Below are 24383 nucleotides of genomic sequence, written 5' to 3' on the forward strand. Positions count from 1 at the left end.
TTTTATTTATTTATTTATTTGAGAGAGAGCACATGAGAGGGGGGAGGGTCAGAGGGAGAAGCAGACTCCCTGCCGAGCAGGGAGCCCGATGCGGGACTCGATCCCGGGACTCCAGGATCATGACCTGAGCCGAAGGCAGTCGCTTAACCAACTGAGCCACCCAGGCGCCCCCTTCTACATTTTTAATTGAACTCTTCTGCAAGGAAAAATTGTCTTCTCTATTTATTTATTCAATTATTTATATAAGGACTCATAGATATTTATCTTATGGGTTATATAATCCAATGCTAGTGTTACTTATTTTGTTGCCCCAATCATTCTAGCTTTAACCATTGAGAGCTCACCATGAAAGTTTTTATTGTGAAGGTTTTCAACCATTGCAGAAAAGCTGGACAAATAGTACAAAGAAAAACTGTCATCCCTCCACCGAGATTCAGTAATTCTTAGCATTTGACCATATTTGCTTTCTATCTCTCTCTTTCTCTCCCTTGCCCCTGTCCTGCAGTGTTTTCACAAATGCGCCATCTGTTGTGTGGTTTGGTTTTTTTTGTGAGGTTAATTTACAGTTAATCTGGCCCCAGACCATCAGGGGTTGATGTTAAAATATAAGTGGCCAGCTCTTTGCCCTCCGGGGACTGGGTACCTGGCTGTCTTGTTCAGACCCCAGTTCATTCTTTACTGTGCCCCATGAGTTTTTAAACAGCTTTATTGAGATATAATTCACATACCTTACAGGTCAGCCATTTAAAATGTGCAATTCAGTGGGGTTTAGTACATTCACAGATGGGGCAACCACACGACAGCCAGTTTTTGAACATTTTCATCACTGCAAAGGTAAACTCCGTATGCTGTCACTCTTACTTGCCCTCTTGCCCATAAGCCCTAGGCAACCACCAGTCTACTTCCTGTCTCTATAGGTTTGCCTGTTTTGGACATTGCACGTAAAGGTAGTCATATATAATGCAGCCTTTTGTGGCCAGCTACTTTTTGGCATCACGTTTTCAAGGTTCATCCATGTTGTAGCATGAGTAGGGACTTTGTTCCTTTTTATGGCCAATATTCCACTGTACAGTTTTGCCGTATTTTGTTTATCTGCTCGTTAGTTGATGGACACTGGGTTGTTTCCACAGCCTTTTGGCTCTTATGGACGGTGCTGCTATGCACCTCTATGTACACTTCTTTTTTTTAAAAGATTTTATTTATTTATTTGACAGAGAGAGACACAGCGAGAGAGGGAACACAAGCAGGGTGAGTGGGAGAGAGAGAAGCAGGCTTCCCGCTCAGCAGGGAGCCCGATGCGGGGCTCGATCCCAGGACCCTGGGAGCATGACCTGAGCCGAGGGCAGACGCTCAATGACTGAGCACCCAGGCGCCCCTGTGTACACATTTTTGATAGAACACCTGTTTTCAGTTCTTTGGGGAACATACCTAGCAGTGGAATGACTCAACAGTCATATGGTAATTCTATATTTAACTTTTTTTGTTGTTTTTTAAGATTTTATTTTTAAGTTATCTCTATACCCAACGTGGGGCTTGAACTCACAACCCCGAGATCAAGAGCCAGCACGCTCTGCCGACAGAGCCAGCCAGGCGCCCCTCTACTTTTGACTTTTTGAGGACCTGGCAAACTCTTTTCCACAGTGGCTGCAACATTTTACATTCCCACCAGCAGTGTAAGAGGGCTCCAATTTCTCCACATCCTCACCGACACTCCTTATTTTCCATTTAAAAAGTGTTCTCCATCCTGGTAGGTGTGAAGTGGCATCTCATTGTGGTTTTGGTTTGCATTTCCCTGATGGCTGGGGGTGTCAGACATCTTTTCATGTGCTTTTGGGCGTGTATACCTCTGCCTTGGAGAAATGTCTATGTGAGTCCTTTGTCCATTTTTTAATTGTCTTTTGTTGAGCTGGAAGAGCTCTTTACTTGTTATGAACACTAGACCCTTATCAGATACAGGATTTGCAAATATTTTCTCCCATTCTGTGGTTCATCTTTTCACCTTCTTGAGGGTGTCCTTTGGTGCACTGAAGTTTTTAATGTCGATGAAGACCAAATTATCTGTTTGTTTTTTTTTTTCTTTTGTTGCTCATGCTTTTGGTGTCGTATCTAAGAAACCACTGCTGAGTTTGAGGTCGTAAAGATCTACCCCTATATTTTCTTCTAAGAGTTTTACAGTTTTAGATCTTCGATCCATTTAGTTAAAATTTTTAAGTGGTGTGAGGTGAGGGTCCAACTTCATACTTTTGCATATGGCTACCCAGTTGTGACAGCAGCATTGAAAGGAGTCTCGTTTCCCCATTGTATGGTCTTGACACCCTTGTCAAGGGTGTCAAAATCAGTTGATCGAAGATGTATGGGTTTATTCCTGGACTCTCAGTTCTATTCCAGTGCACATTTGGAGCATCGTCCAGGCACGAGGCTCGTCCTGCTCCCAGGGAGCATCTGGTCCGATAGGAACACATTCATAAGCCGTCAGAAATCATCAAGTGCTGGGAAGGGGTAAAAAGTAAGTGTGTATGATGTCAGTTGTTTCAGGCTGGGGCAGTGGGTGTGGAGTGGGGGCAGCAAGAGGACTGCCTGGAGGAGGCATGCGCTCAGACATGGGGGATAATGTCAAGTGTTTCTGCGTGTCTGGAGACAAATTTGGCAAGGTAGGGTAGAGCCTGTGGATGGTCATGAACTTCCAGGTGAAGATGTTGGGCTTGATTTGGAAGCATCTGAGTAGAGCCAGGCCTTTGTCGGGCCCGTCTGATGGCAGGGTAGGCTGCATCTGGGCAGGGGAGCCTGGAGGCAGGTGAACCACTTAGGATCATAGGGTGACTGAGGTCTGGGTGAGCCCCTGGGCCAGGTAGTGGGAATGGTGGGGAGCAGGGGCCGTCAGAGACCTGTAGCTTTGTGCCTCACTAGTCTGTGCGCTCTGGGGCAGGGCAGCTTGCAAGTGCTGCCGTGACCCACGGAACCCCGAGCCTTCTCAGAACTGTTTGGCCAGTTTCTGTGAACTCCTGGCACACTCCCTTGTGCTGGGAGCACGGGAGATGGATGCAGACTACCCCTGGTCTGTCGCTTTCATTAGCTGCCACGTGCCATAGCCAGGGCTCCGTAGGGGACAGAGAAGGTGACCGAAAGAGCCAGGGGCCAGCTGGGTGGTCTGGAGGCCATACCTTTCAAGCGTCAAGTTTCAGCTCCTTCTCTGGAAGGGGATGATGGTCAAGCCCTCCCCTTGGGATTGTGATGAGCTTCAGTAGGTCAGCCCGGGGCAAGTACCTGCAGGTAAGTGGTGCCGCGTAAAGCCGGCTGCTTTCTCTCTCCCATCGGATAGCTCAGGGCCAGGCTGGGCATTTGCAGATCCATTTTAATTTGTGGGCTGCTCCTGAAATCCTCCAGGATACGGCAAGATGCTGGTGGTCCTGCCTGGCCTTTCTCCTGCTCATCTCCTATGTGCCACGCCATGTGCTGGGCGTGCTCCTGCTCCCCTCTCTTGTGCCTGAGTCCTTGGCAGTCCTCCCCGTGGGCATTCAGGATGGGCACCCCCATTTTTGGGAGGTCTTTGCCTCTACCAGGGGAACAGGGCACGCAGAGAAGTTGACAGGTGGCTCCTGGCAGTGCAGTACTTAACCTTGGAGTTGGAACAGAGAAACGTCTGTTTGTGTTTCCATGAACGAGAGGGGACAGCTGGCTGGCAGATAGCAGGCTAGGTCGGCTGGGGCTTGCCTTGGCTGCTGGCTTTAAGCAAATAGCCAGGGCCAGGTTTCCCGCCCAGGTTCTGGCGAAGCGGGCGGAAGAAGAATGGAGAAGTACCTGGCAGAGCCTGAGAGCCGGTGTCCTGGCGGGGCCGTGCGGAGGCCGCTGGGGGTGACAGCCGTGCCGAAGCTGCTCCTAAAATCCCGTCGGCATACCTGAAGATTGGGACTGTACCACGCAGGTGAGAAGGGGTGCACCTGCTTTCCTTCCAGAGGTTTCTCTGCTTCATGGAGAAGTTTCTGCTGGGATCCTCCAACGACGACTCCCAGGTGTGAACTAAACTCAGATTTCCTTTGCAGAAATTGTTTGCCTATGACTTTTCAGACACACACACATTGTGTACGTGAAAGGAGGCTTGTCTTTCTGCACTAAAAGACAAGCAGCACTAACACCCCTTACCGTGCACCCCAAGCCAGGTGCCTGGCAGCCCCGGGAGGACTGGGGCATTTTCCGAGTAGAGTCCCTGGGGCCACAGACACCTGATTACCCTGAAAGCTTGTTTTCTTCTGGTAACCTTAATCGAGCTCTAATTCCGTCTCCTGTTCTTTTTTTGTGCCATCGACCCTTTTTTTGATAGTCTGGTGAATCCTGTGGAACCTTTCTCAAGATAATGATTTTAAATGCACAGACAGGATTACAGAGGAGCCAATTATATTGACTTAGAGTTATCAGAATATTTTTTTAAAAACAAGCTTTTGATACAGTAATCTCTATCCTCTTTTGAATCATTAACTAAACCACCTTATAGTAGGTCTAATAACTATTATAATTTTGAAGTAGTGATGAACATAAATAGTATTTGGAGATATCTACAGTTATGTGATATGTAAATTATCTCTTGGTCTATTAACAACCAAACCACAGGTACTGATGATATGACTGTGATGTGTTGCCTACATTCATAGTGAAAGAAAGTAGACAATTTCAGATGCAGGTTAATAAAAATAAAGATATAATTTATTCCCCATCCAAGGTCACAGCTCCCCTGTTAAGAACTCCCAAGAGAAGCAATGACCGAAGGAGATTGTTGATTTTTTTTTTTTTTAAGATTTTATTTATTTATTTATTTGTCAGAGAGAGAGAGAGAGCACAAGCAGGGGGAGCAGCAGGCAGAGGGAGAAGCAGGCTCCCCGCTGAGCAGGGAGCCCAATGCGGGGCTCGATCCCAGGACCCTGGGATCATGACCTGAGCCGAAGGCAGCCGCTTAACCAACTGAGCCACCCAGGCGTCCTGGGGATTGTTTTCTTGAGTCCTCTTTTTGCATCAACCATGACAGCTCTCTTAGATTTAGGCTCCTCTCCTAGTTTCCGGCACCTAGGAACTCCAGGGGGCATTTTAGACCAACTTGAGCATCTGTGCATACACACCGAAGGGTCCTCCCAGCCGCTGTCCCCGCCCCCAGGGTAGGGCTTCCTGTTTCTGTTGTTGTCCTGTGTTACAGCTTGAATCGTGTCCCCCAGAGGGTTATGTTGAATTCCCACCCCCCAGCACCTCAGAATGTGGCCTTATTTTTTTTAAAAAAGATTTTTATTTGAGAGAGAGAGAAAGCACAGAGGGAGAGTGTGAGGGAGAAGCAGGCTCCCCACTGAGCAGAGAGCCCGATGCGAACTTAACCGACTAAGGCACCCACGCGCCCCAGAATGTGGCCTTATTGGGAAATCGGGGCACTGGTTCCAGTGAGGTCATCCTGGAGTCCCCTTGGTCTCTGTCCCGTATAGTGAGAGGCACAGGGAGACAACTATGCGAACACGCATGGGAAGAAGGCCACGTGAAGATGAAGACAGAGGTTGGAATGATACAGCTTCAAGTCAAGGAGCACCAAGGATTGCTGTGTAAGCCCTAGCAGCCAAGAGAGAGGCGTGGGACAGATTCCTCTCTAGGTCCTTCAGAGAGAACTTGGCCCCGTCAGCATCTCGGGTTTGGGCTTCTGAGCTCTAGAACTGTGTAAGCCTCCTGGTTTGTGGTAAATGGATACAGCAGCCCTAGGAGACTGATACCATGTGGTCTGATGGGGAATGGACCACTGCTCGGGGCCGGGCAGCCAGCCCATGAGGCTGCCTTCCCTCCTGCGTGTGCCCAGGTTGAGTCTAGCCCAGGGGGTCTGGTTAACCCGGGGTGGGGCTCCGCCAACCGTGACTGCCTCGATCTGGGACTTGTACCTGCCCTGTTTTAGGCCTTTCAGAGGTAACAAAAGTGAGCTGTGCCCCTGGGAACATGTAGGCAAAGAGTGTGGCTGTTAAATTGGGAGGGCTGGCACTCGAAGTGAGAGGGGGAAGAAGTGGGGTGCTTTGCATCTCATTTCGGTTGGAGGCTCTCCACAGCATCTCAGCCTGGGAATGAGAAAACGGTTCAGTTAGAGAGACAGGCAGGGGTCTGGGCCCAGCCGAGTGGGCATCGTGGATGAGGATTTACTTCCCTGGGGAGAAGACCCTGCCGCGGTGAGGGAGGCCTCCTACCGCGTGAGGCCTTCTGGGGGCACAAAGAACCACCCCAGCTCACCCTGCAGCAAACTCAGGTGCATGCTCAACCCTCAGTGCTGGTTTGTTGAATGAATGAGGGTGATGGAGCCAAAAGTGGCAGCTTCTTGCCTTTCGGAGGACCACAGCAGACTCTTAGCTCTGTGACTCAGTGGGGATGTGCCACGGAACGGGCCACGGGGTGTCCAGGATTGGTTGACCCAGAAGGCCACAGACAAGAAAGGCTTCGGGAATCTGAGCAGGGGTGTGGGCCTTAGCGAGCCCCGCACAAAAGGAGGTGGGAGCGGGAGCCATGAGGACCGGTAGGGTGCCTTACTTATCCTTAGAAAATGATTACAGAAATAAATTCACCCCCATTGCCAAACTGTACTCTACTGCGTGGACTCTGCCTTTCCCGCATGGGTACATGATTGGTCCATTGTGCCATCATTGTGCCTACTTCTTGTTCCGAGTCTTGCCGTAAACCCTTGTCTAGGTCATTTGTCATTGTGCTATTGACTGTGCTGTTGCTGACCATTCCTCAGGAGTTGGGGTCCTTTCTAGATTTCCTATGGGTCTAGTGGGTGGAAACCACTTTGCAGAGTGGGCCCAAGGCAGGACCGGTGAGGCCTGCGTAGGGGATGGGCCTGCACGTGGTTAAGGAACTGTGAGGGTCACACTGTGGGGCCTCTGATTCCAGGCTGGGAAGGCTGGGCAACCGTCCATGGGCTGTGAAGTTTAGTATTAGGTCCATAAAGGCAGACCGGCACCTACCACGTTGTGAGTACCATGCTAAGGACACCGAGGTGTGTCCTGGGAGCTGCGGTCTTCATATGGGTAATAGAGGTGGAGTCCCCTCAGGATACGAAGGGGGATGAAATGCTGTGGGGAGGCAAGGGGGGTGGATTTCACATAGGAGCTGGGTGGGGAGGACTGAGGGAATTCCCAGAGGAGGTGACCGGGCCCCTGCAGGTAGACAGTGTGCAGGAACGACGTTTCCCATGAGAAGTTCTGGAGACAGAGCCGAGCAGCCAGAATGCGTCCGGGTTCCCAGGGGCTGGAGTGTGAGTTTTGTGGAGGGATGTGGTGGCAGGTGAGACTGGAGGCGTAGTCTGGGCCAGATGGTGGATGACCTTGAGTGTGGCTTCGGGGGTTTTTTTTCCTTTAGCAGTGGGGAGCCATTGAAGGTTTTTGAACAAGGGAATCCCATGTCCTGACCTAAGCTTTAAGGATGAGCTCTCTGGCTGCAAGTGAAGGGCATGAGGCCTCAGGAGGTCCGAAGGCCAACTTTCGAGGCTTTTGCCATCGTCTGGGCAAAAGAGGCAGAGAACTGAACAGGGCGAGGAGGGAAGAATCACCTAAGGAGGCAGATCTGTCAGGATGCCTGCTGACAGGGTGGGTTCTAGGGACGTTTGTCAGGCAGAAGCTTCCTCAGGGTGCCTCATTTCCCGATCCCTCGAGCCCTGCCTCATGCATAATTAGCCCAAGATACCACAGAGAGGTTCCCTCTGGTTTCAGACAGGCCTCTGAGGCTTCCCGGCTGGCTCTTTCATCCTCCCCGTGTGGCGTGACAGGTGGAGGGACTGTGGATGTCTCAGCTCACCTTATCTTGCTATTAGCATGTTGCCCGTATCATGGTAACCAAACAGATGTCAGGGCCTGTTGCTAAGGGTTCCCTGGAATATTAATACCTGGGCGTAGAACTGAGGGCTCTTACAGGCGTCTCGGAGGCCTTGGGAAGCACCAGCTTGGGGGCAAGTATTTTTTATATTCATCCCTGCTTTTTCTCCCTCCTTTAGACCCTCACCTGCTCCCTTGCCACCCCGGCCCCTGATAGCTAGCTCGTCTCGGGATGGCAGCTGGGCGGTAGCGGGGGGAACGGCCCCTCTCCCCTCCTGCCCAGGGCAGGCATGGCTGAAGGTGCATAGCAGTGGGTCCCCTGGGGACTGAATGCAGACTCTGAGGCCTTCCCAGGGCTGCTTTCTGGGTGTCGGCTCAGATTTGGCACCGGGATGAAGCCTCTTTTTCCAGCCCTGCACACGCCACCTGAGGAGGCTCCAGGCCCTCCCCCAGCTCCCTCTCCTCACTCTGGCGTGGGGGTGGGGGCAGACTGGTTCTGTTTGCCTCCCTCGTCTGGGCTTTTGGCCTTCCCACTGCTCGCAGGTTTGAAAGTCCAACTCCAAACAGCTCGGGGAGGGGGTTTGGCTGGATATTGAGGTCAGGGTGAGGATTTTCTTTATCAGAGATAGTTTGTATCGGTCATATATTGCCATGATAATGCTGCATAACAACCACCCCCAAACTTGGTACCACCTTTATCGTTCCCGAGTCCGTGGGTCAGGCGTCGCTCTTGGCTGGACCACGCATTTCATTCATCGTGCTTCAGCAGCTCAGAGACAGCCTCCTGCACCTCACGTGGAGGGATGCACGTTCGCTCGTTCTGTCCCACTGGCTGTTTGGAACCAGGGTCCTGCACTTGCTGGTGACTTGTGTTTGCCTTTGCATGCAGTGTCCCCTCCTAGGCCCTGCGGTTTCTCTGAGCCCTTCCGTTCTGCCTGCTTCATTCCCACTGTTTTTTTTCTTTCTTTCTTTCTTTTTTTTTTTAACATTTATTTATGTATTTGACAGAGAGAGACACAGTGAGAGAGGAAACACAAGCAGGGGGAGTGGGAGAGGGAGAAGCAGGCTTCCTGCCAAGCAGGGAGCCCGATGCGGGGCTCGATCCCAGGACCCCAGGACCATGACCTGAGCCAAAGGCAGGTGCTTAATGACTGAGCCACCCAGGCACCCCCCCCCCCGCCACTGTTTTCTCTGTATCATTTCTTCTCTTCCTATGAGGTTGTCTACCCACAGCACACCCAGGGGAGTCATCATCCCAGTTGTCTCTGTGGAAGTCTCCCTGAAACAAAATCAAGGAGGCGGAAAATGCCAGGGTCTAAAGGTGGGAGACGTAACCACACCAAGGAAAAGGTTATTAGCTTTGGTAGTAGGGCAGTTGCCTCTTGTCCCCACCCTGGCCCTGGCAGGCAGAGTAGAGAGCCCCGGGGTGTGTGTGTGTGTATAATCCTTCTCAAAGGGCAGGTGGTTTTGCAGCTCCGGACCCTCTGTCGCTCAGACACTGTGCGGGCTGCCTTGTGTCCCGGCACTGTGCTAAAGCACGTGTCCGTTTTGGAACGCTGGGGGTCTGACAGCCGTGTTTTCTTGGATCAGTGACGATTTGTGCTGCTTGGTGGGGTTTATGGGAGTGTGCTCTCATCTCATCCTCACCAGGAGCCTGGGGTGGAGGGGGAGCCCCCGCCCCTGTTTGGAGGAGAACATTGGTTGGAGGGGTATCACCTGACCACCCGGGTCACTTGGGTCTCCGTGTTCACTTCTGTGTTCACATTACTGGATTCTGAGCGCACGAAGCCCTTTTTTTTTAAATTAACATATAATGTGTTATTTGTTTCAGGGGTACAGGTCTGTGAGCACGAAGCCCTTTAAGGGGACAGAAGGTTTCTTTCAAGTAGATACGAATATTTGTGGAGAGGAGGCCTTTTTTTAGTGATTACAGAACTGTGTGCATTATAAAACCAACTTATTGGAGATTTCCAGATAGGTTTTGAATTCTGGGGTCAAAAATAGAAAATCCACATGAGGCTAATGGGACAGAACTGCAACTCTGTCACTACAAAAAGTAGTGGGTAATTCTAGAAGCACCTTGGAGAGAGTAGGCTGAGGCCTGCAACTGATAGGTTTGAGCGACTGTGAACGTCACTATGATAAAAGTTTGTCTTAACAACGTATGAGAAAAAAGTATACTTTCCCTTTGGGGAATTTATCCTGAGGAAATGATCAGAGATAGGCACAGAGGTTCATCTCCCAGATACACATTTTTCTGTTGAATATAAATAGAACAAAATTGGAAATGATCTATGTGCTCCCAAGCAGGACAATGATAAAATATATCCAGAATGCTAAGTTAAACAATTAAAAATCATGGTTTTGAGGAATTCTAGTAACGTGAGAAAGTACAGTGTGAGAAGAGAACAGCAAACAGGATGTGTGGCAAGAACCCAATTTTATTTGAAATCTCTACAGAAATACCTGGGGAAGAATCGGGAGGCCTTACATTGAGCTGTCAGGAGTCTCCATGTGGGGTGGGTGATGGTGAGCGTGGGCTGGTCTTGCTTGTGATACTCGGCAGAGCCCGGGACGCGGCCTTGTGCGGGCGCGTCATGGCTGTTGCCCGGTGGGGACAGCCGGCCGTGAATGCAACGTTTGTCTGCGGTGACTAACACCCAGCGTGGTGAGCTTTGGACTTGAGGGAGAGGAGAATTGAATCTCCCTGGAAGAATGAGTTTGTTTTCACCGATCTGCCTCAGAAAGTTTCCTGAGGCTCATGGACTCCTTCCCCACAGAATTGTCTCAGGAAACCATCACCAGGCATTTCCTGGTCCCTGTTCCTCGTCCCCCCCGGGGGAGGGGGCGTGTCCCCTGAGCCCAGGCGCTCCTGAGGGCGCAGCGGGCCTCGCTCCGCAGGATGGAGGCAGGCCCCGGAGGCCCGGCGCCCCAGCCTTAGGGCACGCGGGCCTCTCGGCAGGGAGGTGGCTCTGGGTGCTGACTCCCCTGTGGGGAGTCCTGAGGAACAAACTGTTTTGTGAGCGAGCAAGTTGCAGAGCATGGCTGGAGCCCAGCTCTGCTCTGAGCACGTTTGGCTTGTTGTCTGAACTGCTCCTGTCTGGGAATGGCCGTCTCTTTGATGAAATCAATTCCGCTGAGCACCTACTTTGTAGCAGGCCCTGTGCTGGGCTCCAGGGATGGACAGGGGAACAGGACACAGGCTCCCCGGGGAGCCCGCAGGCCTGGGGGGGGTGGGAGCATGTTGTCAGTAGAGTGGGGGGACTCTGGGTTCCCAGGTCTGAGCCCACCTCCCCCCGGACCAGTCTTCCGTCCTCAGCAGAACGCACATGCGTGTGTGCACACGTGCACACCACATACCTCTCTCCTTCGGCTCTTCCCCCTCACAGCTGGAAGGACTTCAGAGACAGGCCTGGCCCCAGTTGCCTGTTCTCCCCTGGTTGACAGAGGAGGCCGGAGCTCCACGCAGCAGCCCTCTTTCCGCAGACCCTGCCGCCTTGCTTCTCTCTAGGCCCTCAGCCCAGTCCCTCTTTCCCCCTGGAGAATGTGTGGTTTGCATTTCCTGCCTTTTCACTTGCCTTCTTTAAGCCCCTGTTTGGTTCCCTGGTCAGTTGATTTTTTTTTTAAGATTTTATTTATTCATTTGACAGAGAAAGACACAGCGAGAGAGGGAACACAAGCAGGGGGAGTGGGAGAGGGAGAAGCAGGCTTCCTGTGGAGCAGGGAGCCCGATGTAGGGCTCGATCCCAGGACCCTGGGATCATGACCTGAGCCGAAGGCAGACGACCAGCCGACTGAGCCATCCAGGCGCCCCGTCAGTTGATTTTTGACCTGGACAGATTGGCGTTTGTTCATGCAAGAGTGTAGTCCACGTTCAACTCCCATGGCCCTGCTCTTTGGAAGCTTTAAGGACCCAGCTCTTAAGAGCGACGGGGCCTTGGGAAGGGGCCCTCCCTGGCCCTCCTCCGGGACCCACCGCTGGAGGGGAGCAGAGCCCCAGCTGGTGTGTGTTGGCTGGTGGTGAGCACACAGCTTGGCAGAGGAGCCCCCTGGTTGGAGAGGGTTCAGGAAGCCAGGGACAGGGCTTGGCTGGCGAGTCAGGGAGCTGGTGGCTCAGGCGGAAGAGATTTGGAGAACCTAAGCTGGCTCCGTTGGCAGTTTCCCAACGACGTGTGGCCCTTCCTCTCTCACCACCTGTCCCGAGGCTGCTCTGTGTGGGCGGAGGACAGCTGTGCCTTACACAACGCTAGCTGCAACCTGGGCAGAAGCCCGAGTTCTCTCCCGGAGCCACCCCTGTGGACAGGCTCAGCCGTGATCGTAGCAGATCTCAGCATGGATGAGGACCCTGCCAGCCCGTGTTCACAGCCCGACGCCTCGGGAGGTGACGTCTGTCTGCTCGCCTTCCCTGAAGCTCAGGAGTAAGAGGCAGGGGACAGGGAGTGCCTTCCTGCTCCCGCTCCAGGGGACTGACTGGGGTGGGGCTCACTTCCCACCTCCCAGGCTGGAGCAGCCACCAGCCTCCTGCCTCAGGACCCTTCTCTAGCCGCACCCCCCCCTCGCCTGCCACCTGTGCCTCCCCACTGCAGCTTGTCGGAGTCGCTCAGGGTGGTCCCTCCAGCCTGTCTCAGCCGCTTTGGGGACCTATGAGAAAACACAGGCCCAGGGAAGGTAACTGACTGGTTCCTGGCCTTCCAGTAAGTTTGCATAAAAGCCAGACTTCCGTGGGTCTTTTCTCTCCTCCTTGGGTCTTCTTTCCCCCTTCTTTACTGCCCCCCAAATCCTTCCCTCCGCCCTACGGCGGAAGGCGATCCAATACAGAGACATTACTATGGAACGAAGGGTTAGTAGACCAGCACAGTTAGCTGTGTGACCTTTCCTCAGTCTCTTAACCTCCCTTGTTTCTCTTCTGTCCAACAGGGAAAACAGTGATGAGAGTTAGAAAGAACAGAACAGAATAGCCAGAATAACAGAATAGTGGGTGGTTGCAGAGTTGTTTTGGCTAAAGTTTTAAAAACAGAAGAAGAGGAATAGAACTCAAATGGGTCACAGGAAAGATAAATGTTAGCTTGGGGGTTCTCTTGCCAGTGATCTCCAAGGACCTTGCTCCCCTAGGAAGTGACCCAAAGGGGACAAAAGGGGTTCATTCCCTAAAGATTGATTTCAGCCTGTGAGGAACTGCTGCATCTTCTCTCCACCTGTGCTGTCTTCTCCTGGATGTCCCCACCTGTCCTCACCATAAAGGAGATGAAGGTTTGAGCCTGAGAGCATAGGACCCCTTCTTTCTCCTCAACCCCCCCACCCCCCAGCTGTTACACATTCTGGGCTTAGAAGCTTCTGTGGGGGTGTCTGGTAGAGCAGAGGGGCCACCCCCTCCTCACTGTGTCCAGCTGCCCCTGCAGGCTGTGGTAGATCCCAAATGACCAACTGGATGCCCAGTATACCCAGGCCAGGTCTCTCCTGGTCAGGGAAACCCCCATCACTTCCATTTCTTGAAGCTCCTAGAGTATTCTTTTAAACAATAATAAGCAGGGCTAATGAATTGTAGTGTGATCTAAACATTTACTTGGAACAGAGTAATACTTTTCATACCCACGTGGCAGTGTGATTGTACTATTCACAAGATAACAAATTCTGAAAAACAACAAAACAAACCGTAGAGCACTGAAGGCTGGATGTGGGACGCTGGTTTACACTTGTGTGATGAGTGTGTCATTTTTGACCCTGTCTGTGTTTCCCTGGATCGTATGTTAGCCTCATTTGGGAGAAGGTCAGGACTGGATTTGAGGAGGCCCTTGGGTGATGGTGGCATCCTAGTGCTGGGCCTGGCCATGGGGTCTCCACACGTGGCTATTTAGGGTCTGGATGTGCCCAGCGCTCTCTCCCAAGGTGGCCCACAGTGGAGAGCAGGTGCTTGGATGTGCTGCATGGGATAGAGAGACCACTGCAGTCAAGGTCATGGGCTTGGTCTCTGTGGCTACAGCCAACACGCTGACCCCTGCTGGTCATCATAGAAATCGGTGACATTGGTCTGGAACAGTAGTTCTCAAACCATGAGCCAGGGATCCCTGGGGGGTCTCTGACACCTTTCAGGAAATCCACAGGGTCAAAACTATTTCATAATAATAATAAAATGCTGTATCCCATTCTCTCACAAATGTACAGAAAAGGAAAAGTTCATTAATACGGTTTCAGATGCCACATTTGAACTAATCTTTAAGAAACTACCATCTGTTGAGTCTGGTACACTATGAAAGAAGAATATCCACAATTATCTGGAAAGACTGTTAAAATACTCCAACTGTAGTACATATTTGTGAGAGTCTAGACGTCCGTCATGCACTTGAACAAAACCACATAATCACAAAAGATTGAACAAAAAATCGGATATGGACATCCAGCTGACTTTTGTGAACCAAACATTACACAGATTTTTAAAAATGTAAACCAAAGCCGTTATTTTCACTAGTTGTTTTTTGTTCTGAAAACATAGCTTTCTAAATAAAATATATGAACATCTAATGGGTTTATTGTTTTTTGATGAATTAAAATTTAATTTTTTCCCTCAGTTTTAATTTCTAATGTAGTAAGTATCAATAGATACAGCCCACATAATTTGCTGTTCTCAATAATTTTTATTACCGTTTAATGAGATATAGTTCATATACCATAAAATTCACATTCTAGAAGGATATTCATTGGTCTTAGTTTATTCTCAAAGTTGTGCAACCATCACCACGACCTAATTCCAGAATATTTTCATGACCCCAAAAAGAAACCCTGAACCCATTAGCAGAAACTCATTCCTTCTTCCCGCCACCCGCACTCCAGCCCCTGACAACCATTAATCTACTTGCTGTCTCTGTGGATTTGCCTGTTCCAGACATTTCTTGTAAATGGAATAATACAACATGTGATCTTTTGTGACTGGCTTTTTTTTTTTTTTAAAGTAGGCTCCACACCCACATGGGGCCCAGTGTGGAGCTTGAACTCACGACCCTGAGATCAAGACCTGGGCTGAAATCAAGAGCCGGACACTTAACTGACTGAGCCACCCAGGTGCCCCTTTTGTGCCTGGCTTCTTACACTTAGCATAATGTTTTCGAGGTTCAGCCACATTATAGCCTTTATCAGTACTTCACTTTTAATGGCCAAATAATATTCCATTGTGTATGGATAATGCCAAATGATCTACATTTATCAGTTGGCAGATACTGGAATTATTTCCACTTTTAGCTGTTATGAATAATACTGCTATGAACATCCATAAGCAAGCTTGTTTTTTTTAAAGATCTTATTTATTTGAGAGAGAGAGAGCTTAAGCAGGGGGAGCGGCAGGCAGCGGGAGAGGGAGAAGCAGGCTTCCCGCGGAGCAGGGAGCCCGATGCTGGCCTCGATCCCAGGACCCTGAGATCAGGACCTGAGCTGAAGGCAGACACTTAACTGACTGAGCCACCCAGGTGCCCCACCAACCTCAGTAGTTTTTAAGGGTATGAAGGATTCCTGTGTTTGAGATCTGTTGGTCTAGATCGGTTTGGGCCAGAGCAGTGTGGATAACTCAGTGCAGCCCCTCATCTTTGCTCTGGGATTGAGTTACCATCCCCCTGCTCTCCCCACAACACACACACACACACACACACACACTCCAGCATACATGTGCAGTACCCTTATGCTAGATCATCAAAGAGCTGGTCATAGCCTTGGTGGCAAGGAGAAAGGCAGCTGAGCTGGACCATGCACGTTAAAGCACCAGGAAGTTCTGGAGCAGGGTGGCCTCCCTGCAGATTCCCGAAGGTGCCATCTCCCTTGTAGTCCTGGCCGTAGCTGTGGCTCCCCATCCTCCTTCTGGCTCTGGGGAGCCCTGTGAGGGTTGGCAGAACATGTTGGGGAGCAGCACCTGTGAAGGTGGCCACGTTTAGCTACACCCGTGGGCCTGGAGCAGCCACGGTGGGTCCCCCAGCTTTGGGAGGGGGCATACGGCTCCCCCGGGCTGTCTAGCTGTGTGCCCCCCGGCCCCAGCCCCTGCTACTCGGCCCCGTGCTCAGTACGGTAGGGGCTGTACTTGGGAGAGGCAGGAGTCAAGTGCCCTCCACTTGTGCCTCTTCCCCCCCGCCCTTCTGCTTCTAACTTCTGATGTCCTGCCAGTCATGTCCAATCTGGTCACTTAGCCGCATGAGCCACCTAGTCAACCCTCCCCGAATTATGATCCTTTCGAAAGAGGAGCTTTGAGGGAACAGTATTTAGCCAGAGGATTCTGATGGCAAGGCATCTGCAGGCGGCCAGATACAGGGATGCGCCGGAAGTGCCAGTGCTTGGTGCCTGAGAGACCCTGGCTGCTGTCTGCACCCCAGCTGATGATGTGCTCTTGATTTTTCCCCCTTCTCACCTCAGATGTGACTCCTGGCCCTGGCTGGGCACTCGGAGCCATGGCCGACACCATCTTCGGCAGTGGGAACGACCAGTGGGTTTGCCCCAACGATCGGCAGCTCGCTCTGCGAGCCAAGTGAGTATCTCCAAGGCCCTACCAGGCCTGCCTTCCCTCCCTGTCCCCGCTTCCCTCCTTCTGGGGGTAAGATTCAATATCAGGGACCCAGAAAGAGAAGTTTGGAGACAAGTGCATGTCTGATGCACACCACACTCCAGGCCCCGAGGTCGGCACTGAACAGCCATTCACTCATTTGCCATGTGGAATGTACCCTCATTTCTCGGAGGAGGAAAGGGAGGCTGCGCTCCTTGCCCATGGCAAGCCGGGGACCCACGCCCAGGCCCCTCTGATTGCCAGGCCTACAGCAGGCTGCAGGGGGCCAAACCACTTCCTCTGCCTTCTCTGGTGAGAGTACGTCACTGAGCCTTCAGTCCCTGAGCCCCTGGAGGCGGGAAGCCTTTGATACCTGGATGCCCGCTTCACGGCGAGGGCCTCACACTGACAGGACAGAGCAAAGGCTGATCAAGTGAACCAAGAGTTGCCCGCCGGGCTGAAACACAGCCAGCCTCGAAGTGTCCCCAGTCTCCTCCAGTACACTGCCAGGGTCTCTCTGGTTCTGGTTTGTCCCCTTCAGGTCCCAGCTTTCCTGTTATCCCTCAGCCTGGTGACCCCTCAGACCCAGTTAGGTCAGTCCATCTCTACCCACTTCCCCCCTGTGGCCGGAGACCAGGGCCTCCCAGATGCCTCTCCTGCCTTCCAGGCTTCCCTCTCCATCCAGGGATTTGGAGGTCCCTGGTGTCTGATAAGCCCCCAAGAAGGCCTCTTCATCTGTCAAACCACGCCAATTATGGGAGCCAGCATTTCCCAAATGGGACCAAGTTCAAGAAATTTGAGGTTAGATGTTACAGGCCTGCAGGGGGACAGAGCTGAAACATCAAAGAGGGATAGAAAAATTAATCCGAAACGCCCAAGAGTGGAGTCCTGCATGATTTGCAGGAATCTCTGTGCAACAGTTAATTTGTCCCTCTCACTGGGATGGCTCGGCTCCTTTCAGCCCCCTGCACAGCCCCCGCGGGGAAGAGAGCAGGGATGAAGCCGGCAGCTCTCCTTCTCTGCTCCGATGCCAGGCGAGATGATGGGTCCTCCCTGGCAGGATACAAGGAGCTGGGGAGAGCTGTGCTCTCGGTGTGAGCCCTGGTGACCCCTCTGGCATTTCCTTCAGTTCTCCCTGACCTCGTCTTGCACTCAGCAGCAGCCCGAAGCTGTTGTAGCATCTTTTAGTAGAACAGATGCTTTTATCTCCTCCCCAGGGTGTGCTGCCTTGTAATGCCAGGCTCCGTAAAGGAGAATACTACAAAGCTTGCATCCGGGTCCTGTGCCCCGAGGGTTCCTCTGAGAGGCCTGGGGAAGTTGCCTTCCCTGGCTTCAGCTCAGGTCTGTCCTCCAGCACCACCAGACATTTTCTAAACCCCTACTATGTGCCAGGTGCCGATTGCACAGCAGTGAGCAAGACCAACGTGGTCCTTTTTCTTAAGGCACTGGTGGGGAGAAGTGAGCATTATACATATAATTACCCATGTGCAGCTACTTCGACAGCAGAAACAGGCAGTGGGGTGAAGGCAGGTGCTAACTTAATCTGGGGATTTGGAGAGGCTTCCCTGAGAATGTGATGTTTATGTTGAGTCCTGGAGTAGGGATAAATGTTAGATGGAAATAGGGGAAGGGAGCTTCTAAGCAGAAGGTACAGCTTGTGCAAAGGCCCTGAGGTAGAAGGAACAGGACATGTAGAGGGCCTGACAGGAGGCCAGTGTGGCTTGAGTACAGAGTGAGGTGGTGAGTGAGGTGAACGGAAGCTGGGGAAGTGGGCAGGAGCCAGGTGGTGTAGGGCTGGTCCTCCAGACTCACATTCTAGAGAGGAGACAGAGGGTCCTACTTGGCCTTGAAATAATGCTTAAGCCCCATGATGGAGCTATGCCTGAACTTTCTGGGAAATCTGAGAATGGACTCAACCCATTTTGGAGGGGATCTTTACCAGGAATCTAAGAGAAGTCCTTTTTTTTTTTTTTTTTTTTTAAGATTTTATTTATTTTGGGGGGGAACGTGAGCAGGGGAGAGGGAGGAAGAGGGAGAGGGAGGCAGGGCTGTCAGCAGCCGCTGACCATGGACTCCTTGGATCAGGAGGCTGGCCAGCCATCTAACCGCTCTCAGCTTCCTCTGCTGAAAAAAGGGGAGGCTGAAGGGGAGGCCGGCCTTAAGTGATCCCAGGAGGGTCTGGTGCGAGGAGGTCTGCTGTGCTCTGGGCTGGCGCCATGAGCTAGCTGGGTAGGAGTTGCACCCTCCAGGATGGATGGCAGTGCCAGTGCCATGCCCTCCTATTTCTGTGTCCTGGGCCTGCCTTTTTCCACGGGGAGACCTGAGCTTAGGGACCCTGTTTTCCAGTTCTCCTTCCCTGGCCCAGGGAGTCACACACGGAGGGTGTCCTGGCCCATCCCTGACTACCTGAATCCCTGCAATGCTCAGGTGGAGAAAACCTGCAGCTCGGGGTGGGCGAGTGTTGCTTCAGGGCCTAAACCGCTGGAGTCTGCTCAGTACACAGAGGAAAGGTGGGCGTGTGCCCCTGCCCACTCCAAGGACTGGCCCCCCCTTCCTCTGACTCCCGGCTCTGCCCCTTTCCCTCTGTTTGCTTCCCCCGGCTCTGTGAGGACCGCTTCAAAAAGCGTTGGTCTAGGGCAGTGCTTCTTTTCGACTTGGAGACATAGGCAGGCTAGAAGTCTGGAGCCCCTCAGTACGGCACCTTACTTCATGTCTCTGCACCTTTGTACATGCGGCTTTTCTTTGCCTGAACACCATCTCCTTCTTTCTGTGGGGGAAACACCTGTTCATCTTGCAAAACCCTGCAGGAGCACTGCTTCTTTGGTCAAGCCATTCCTGATGGTTCTGCCCCTGAGAATTATAGTAATCATCATTAAGTACCACCGATTAAGCAATTGGGCATTTGCTGTATGCAGAGCACTGGGTATACCCTGTCTCATTTACTCCGCGCGGCATCCCTTAAAGGGACAGAGCAGGAAATCCGGGATGAGCAGCTGCCCACATTCTCACGGCTGGGAAGGGACCGAGCCAAAGGTAAGACCATCCAGTGGACTCCGGTCTGAGCCCTTCATCTTAACCAGCCTGCTGGACTTACAGAGGAAGGACATGTTCTTTAGCTCCCCTGACGTACACCGTGTCGATAGTTGGCTGCAGTAGCCCAGATGGGGCAGTGAAGTGAGACCACCGGTGTCCATCTGTGTCAGGGAGCACCAGGAAGGCGTCCACAGCCTCATCCTCTTGCCCTGTGTCCTGCATCAGAGACTCTTGCTTGCTGTCCCTTCTTTAGGGAAGCCCAGCAGCATGTCCCCAACACCTACCGAGCCTGGCCTCGAAGTGGACGCCCAGTAAATAGGTCTTGAACGAAATAGCTCTTCTCATTTTTCATTAAGTAAATATTGGTGTCATTGATTGGGCATCTTGTGTCCCCAAGCCTCTTGTCATTCTTCGAGGTGGTGACTTTGCCCTCTGGCCCGCCTCCGTGTTCCTAGCACCTGGCGCAGAATGTCTCAGACAGGCTGGGACCCTGGGCAGCGAGTTGGGGCTTGGTCTGCCGCTGCCACTCCCATTCCCTCCACAAAGATAGGAAGGGCGTGAGTTCTTCCCCTCAGCCCCCAGGCGCAGCCTCGGGAGGTGGCACTCCTGCCACCTCCCCTCCTTCTGTGCGGGGACACTGCCCTCCTGCCCTCAAACCCTCTCGTTTGCAAACTGCTGTGGGCATCTCCTTTCATACTCAGGGTTCGTTTCTGATCTAATTACCATTCTTTCCTATCCCACAGTAAGCTCCATTTCACTTAGATGCCGCAGAGCTCAGTCTTTTTTTTTTTTTTTTTAAGATTTTATTTATTTGACAGAGAGAGAGAGCACAAGGGAGGAGCGGGGCCCAGGGAGAGGGAGAAGCAGGCTCCTCACTGAGCAGGGAGCCCGATGCGGGACTCCATCCCAGGACCCTGGGATCATGACCTGAGCCGAAGGCAGATGCTTAACGACTGAGCCACCCAGGTGCCCCAGATCTCAGTCTTGCTGATCTTCCGTGCTCTTCCCTCACAGCCCCACGTGCTGTGGCAGTGGCCTTCTCTGTCCAGAGGGTCACACCCCGTGCTCCTGCCTCCCGCCATGCTAAGGTGGCACCGCTGGTCTTTGTGGGGCCCGGTGGCTGGCAGGTGTCAGAGCCAGCACTCAAAACATCTGCCCTGTTCCCTGAACCCCTCTTCTGGACACACAGCACCTGGGCTGTCCCCAGACTGTTCTGCGGGGGGAGGGGGGGGCTTCGGGATATGGTGGGGCCACCTGAGTTTGCACTGCGGTGGCCTCAGGGCTGGCTGTGCTTTCTCCAGGCTGCAGACGGGCTGGTCTGTGCACACCTACCAGACAGAGAAGCAGAGGAAGAGCCAGTGCCTCAGCCCAGCCGAGGTGGAGGCCATCCTGCAGGTCATCCAGAGGGCAGAGCGGCTGGATGTCATGGAGCAGGAGAGAATCGGGTAAGGGCTGCTTCTGAGCTGGGGCGGGAGGGAGCAAGATCCTTGAGAGGGAAGCAAAGTCATTTAGTGTCAGATCGGGGGCGCTGAGAGTGGCACCCTGGGTCCTAGCGCTGGCTTTCACCGCAGGGAGTGAGTCCGCTCTGCCCGAACACCCCTGGGGTGTAGATGCATAACCCAGCCCCGCAAAGCCTCTGTACACTCCTCTGTGAGAAGGGGTTAGTGGCTCCTGCGTGGGCCCGAGGCCGTGGGGGGATGAATGAGCATCGTGAGGGGCTCTTCAGCTCCACACACGTGAGGGTCAGCCGTGGTCCAGCTGCAGGAGGGATTTGGTGGAAGTTGAGCCTGGACGGTCCTGCCCCAGCAAGGACTCCAAGAAGAGATGCTCTCCAGCTTGTTCTAAGTTCTTCTCCTGGCCTCCAGCATCCCGAGCTGACCCCTATACAGCCTTCAGGCAGTTTGGTTGTGTCTCTTTTTGTTTGTTGAGTTACCAAAGCAATTCCTACCTCCTAGAAAATTGGAAAGACACAGAAAAACACAAGTAGGAAAACACAAATGCAGTGCATCGCATCGGACAGGATTTAATTTGATTCTGATCTCCTTGTTCTTCTTCTGTTCATCTTTTTCATTAAGTATGTGATCATTTAAAAAGTCAGACACTGTAGAAATGCACAGTTCTAAAAGCGAAAGCACCACTACAAGGACCCTGCTGTCCAGTTTGTTAAATGTGCCTCAATAATACGGACATATCATTACTGTCATTTTAGTACAAAAAGGGTGTATATCAGACAGACCAGTTGTCTTTAGCTTCTTTTCCCCCACATAGGCTGCCTGACCCTGCCCTCTCCTAGGGTCCTGTGAGGAGCTGTGCAGCCCCACACTCATGACTGACAAGCCAGCGCCGCATCCCTCAGGCTCCCCCAGGAGGGCATGCTGGGAGCCAGTGGGGGTGTTTAATGTGGGCTCCCTGATGCAGCGGGAAGTGTTTGCACCCCCCCATCCATCTGTCTGGCTCCCACTGTGAACACTGGGTTTGACAGAGATGTGGAATGACCCAGAAGGCGGTGCCTCAGACTAACTCTCAGAAGGAGGAGGTGTATCCTGTTTCCATGAGTTAGAAGGGTTGTACTCACGGGGCCCCTGTGAACAAGCAGTTCAGGCCAGAGCTCAAGTTGGGTTTATTCCCGGGGCCTTGCAGTTTCCTGGGTGAGGGACAGTGTGGAAGGGACCTCTGCGGACGTCAGAGGGCATGTAGGTAGAGGCGGCTCCCCCTTGGCCCCCAGGCAGAGCCTGATCACCTCCGGGGAGAGTGGGGGTGCGGATCTCGGTGTTGGGCCCTGGGCTCTACCTCTTAGGAACTGTGTAATGCTGGTGGGAAGTGACTTTATATCTCTGGGCCTCAGTCTTGTTATTGTTAAAATGGGGGAAAATAGCATCCTCCTCCCTGGGAGGTTGAGATAATGTACCTGCACTCTGTCCCGTGTTCCTTCATTCAAGAATTTTCCCTGAGTGTCCCCTGGGGACTGGAGACACAGTGGCCATCAAAACAGAAGTGGCCACCAGTTTTGTGAGGGTTGAAGTGTTGCTATGAAAAGAGGGAGTCACAGTGGGCTGAGGGGCCATGGGACCCTGAGGGGAGTCACCTATCCTAGGCTTAGCAGGGTTCAGGGATGGCTCCTGGACACTCGGCATCAGAGCTTAAAGAAAAGCTCTTTTTCTTTCTTCCTCCAGCTTCTTCATCCACACACTTGCTCAGACCAGAACCTCTACATCATCCCAGATCTCTCTCTCTTACCTCCTGTATCCCATTTCCATGGATGCTGCCTCAGTGCCCCTTTGCTGGGCCTCCCAGTCTCCTGCTGGCTTCCTCACCTGCACTCCCTTGTTGTAGTCCTGGCTTTCCACAGCGGCTGGAGTAAGCTTTTAAAACTGCCACTTGGGGGGTGCCTGGCTGGCTCAGTCAGAAGAGCCCGTGACTCTTTATTTTGGGGTCCTGAGTTTGAGCCCCACATCAGGTATAGAGATTACTTAAATGAATAAATAAGTAAGTAAGTAAATAATACTTTTAAAAGTTAAAATAAAAAAAATTAAAATGTCCCTTAGATCAAATCCCTCCTCTACTTAAAACTCTTCAGTGGTTTCATGTTGATCTTAGAAAATAATCCAAATTCCATTTTGTGTCCTACAAAACCCATGTAATCTGTCCCCTCCTCGCCCCTCCAGGGAATGGCCACACTGGCCTCCCTGCTGTTCTAATGTGCCAAGGCCTTTGTCTTTGCCTCCCCCACCAGCTGTTCCCTCTGCCTGGAGTTCCCCCGCCGCCCAAGCCCTGCTCTTCACCTGGTTTGGCCTTGTCCTCCTTTAGCTCTCAGTTCACACGTTCTCAGAGAGGCCTTCACTGATCACCACCTGACATGCTGCCTCTCAGTCTTCTCCCCACGCACTTACTTGATTTCATAGCACTCCCCCTGTCTGAACTCAGTTTGCTTGTTGACTTTTTATGGACTTTATCTTTATTGAACATATGTTCTATGAGAGCAGGGACCATGTCTGTCTCTGGCTTGTTTGCTACAATATCCCCAGGGTGTGGCACATCGTAGGTACTCAATTAATAGTTGGGGAGCGAATGAATGATTAGGAGGTAGCCTGGAAAAGGGGTGGGGCAGGGAACAGTATCCCAGGTGAGGGAACAGCACATGGGCCAAGGTATAGCGCTGGGGCCCCATGGCAGCCATACCTGGGCAGTGCTCAGGTTGGAGACAGGAAACACATTCCATCTGACTCTGTGTCCTGTGCTGCAGACGACTGGTGGAGCGGCTGGAGACCATGAGGCGGAACGTGATGGGGAATGGCCTTTCCCAGTGTCTGCTCTGTGGGGAGGTGCTGGGCTTCCTGGGAAGTTCATCAGTGTTCTGCAAAGACTGCAGGAAGGTAAGGTCCTGCGCTGGCTACCCAATCTGGACCTGCTCTGCGGCTTTGCACCCTGGCTCCCAGGAGTGTATGTTGTATGTGTCTGTGTGTGTCCTTGTGTGCATGTGTGTGCATACGGTATCCTGTGCTTCTTGGCAAGAAGAATTAGGGCCTAAGGTTGAATGGCCTGGCTTCTAGGGCCAGCTCCGGGAAGTGGACCTCTGGGTCTCACAGGCCTGGGTAGGAATTCATACCCAGCTTTTCCACTAGCTGGATGACTTCAGAAAACTTGTTTACTATGTTGAGCCTCATCTTCCTCATCTGTAAAATAGGGATAATGATAACATGTACCTTAGAAAATTGTGAGGATTAAATATTATATGCATAGGTCTTAAAAACCTTGTCTGGCACATTAGTACTCAGTAAATTTTATTAGTTGTTTTTTTTTTTTTTTTAAGATTTTATTTATTTATTTGAGACAGAGAGAATGAGAGACAGAGAGCATGAGAGGGAGGAGGGTCAGAGGGAGAAGCAGACTCCCTGCCGAGCAGGGAGCCGGACGTAGGACTCGATCCTGGGACTCCAGGATCATGACCTGAGCCGAAGGCAGTCGCTTAACCGACTGAGCCAGCCAGGTGCCCCGAATTTTATTTCTTTAATAACTAA

General features: G+C 52.1%; 1 protein-coding gene across 7 annotated transcripts in view; it reads left to right on the forward strand.

Moving 5' to 3' along the window:
• RPH3AL (rabphilin 3A like (without C2 domains)) overlaps positions 1-24383 on the forward strand; it is an 84839-nt gene that overhangs the window by 30274 nt on the left and 30182 nt on the right. For 6 of the 7 annotated variants that reach the window (XR_014140701.1, XM_081806132.1, XM_081806129.1 and 3 more), the window contains exons 2-4: positions 16206-16317; positions 20667-20810; positions 23609-23738. Coding sequence is in view for 6 of the 7 variants with exons in the window: in XM_081806132.1 (XP_081662258.1) it covers positions 16241-16317; positions 20667-20810; positions 23609-23738 (351 nt within the window). In the remaining variant the exon portion in view is untranslated. Of the gene's footprint in view, positions 1-3760; positions 3923-16205; positions 16318-20666; positions 20811-23608; positions 23739-24383 lie in introns of all 7 variants that reach the window. The other variant, XM_081806128.1, reaches the window with a different exon arrangement.

This window comes from Leptonychotes weddellii, chromosome 15 (genome assembly GCF_054177405.1).
Source record: "Leptonychotes weddellii isolate Sample4059 chromosome 15, ASM5417740v2, whole genome shotgun sequence".
Lineage (NCBI taxonomy): Eukaryota > Metazoa > Chordata > Mammalia > Carnivora > Phocidae > Leptonychotes > Leptonychotes weddellii.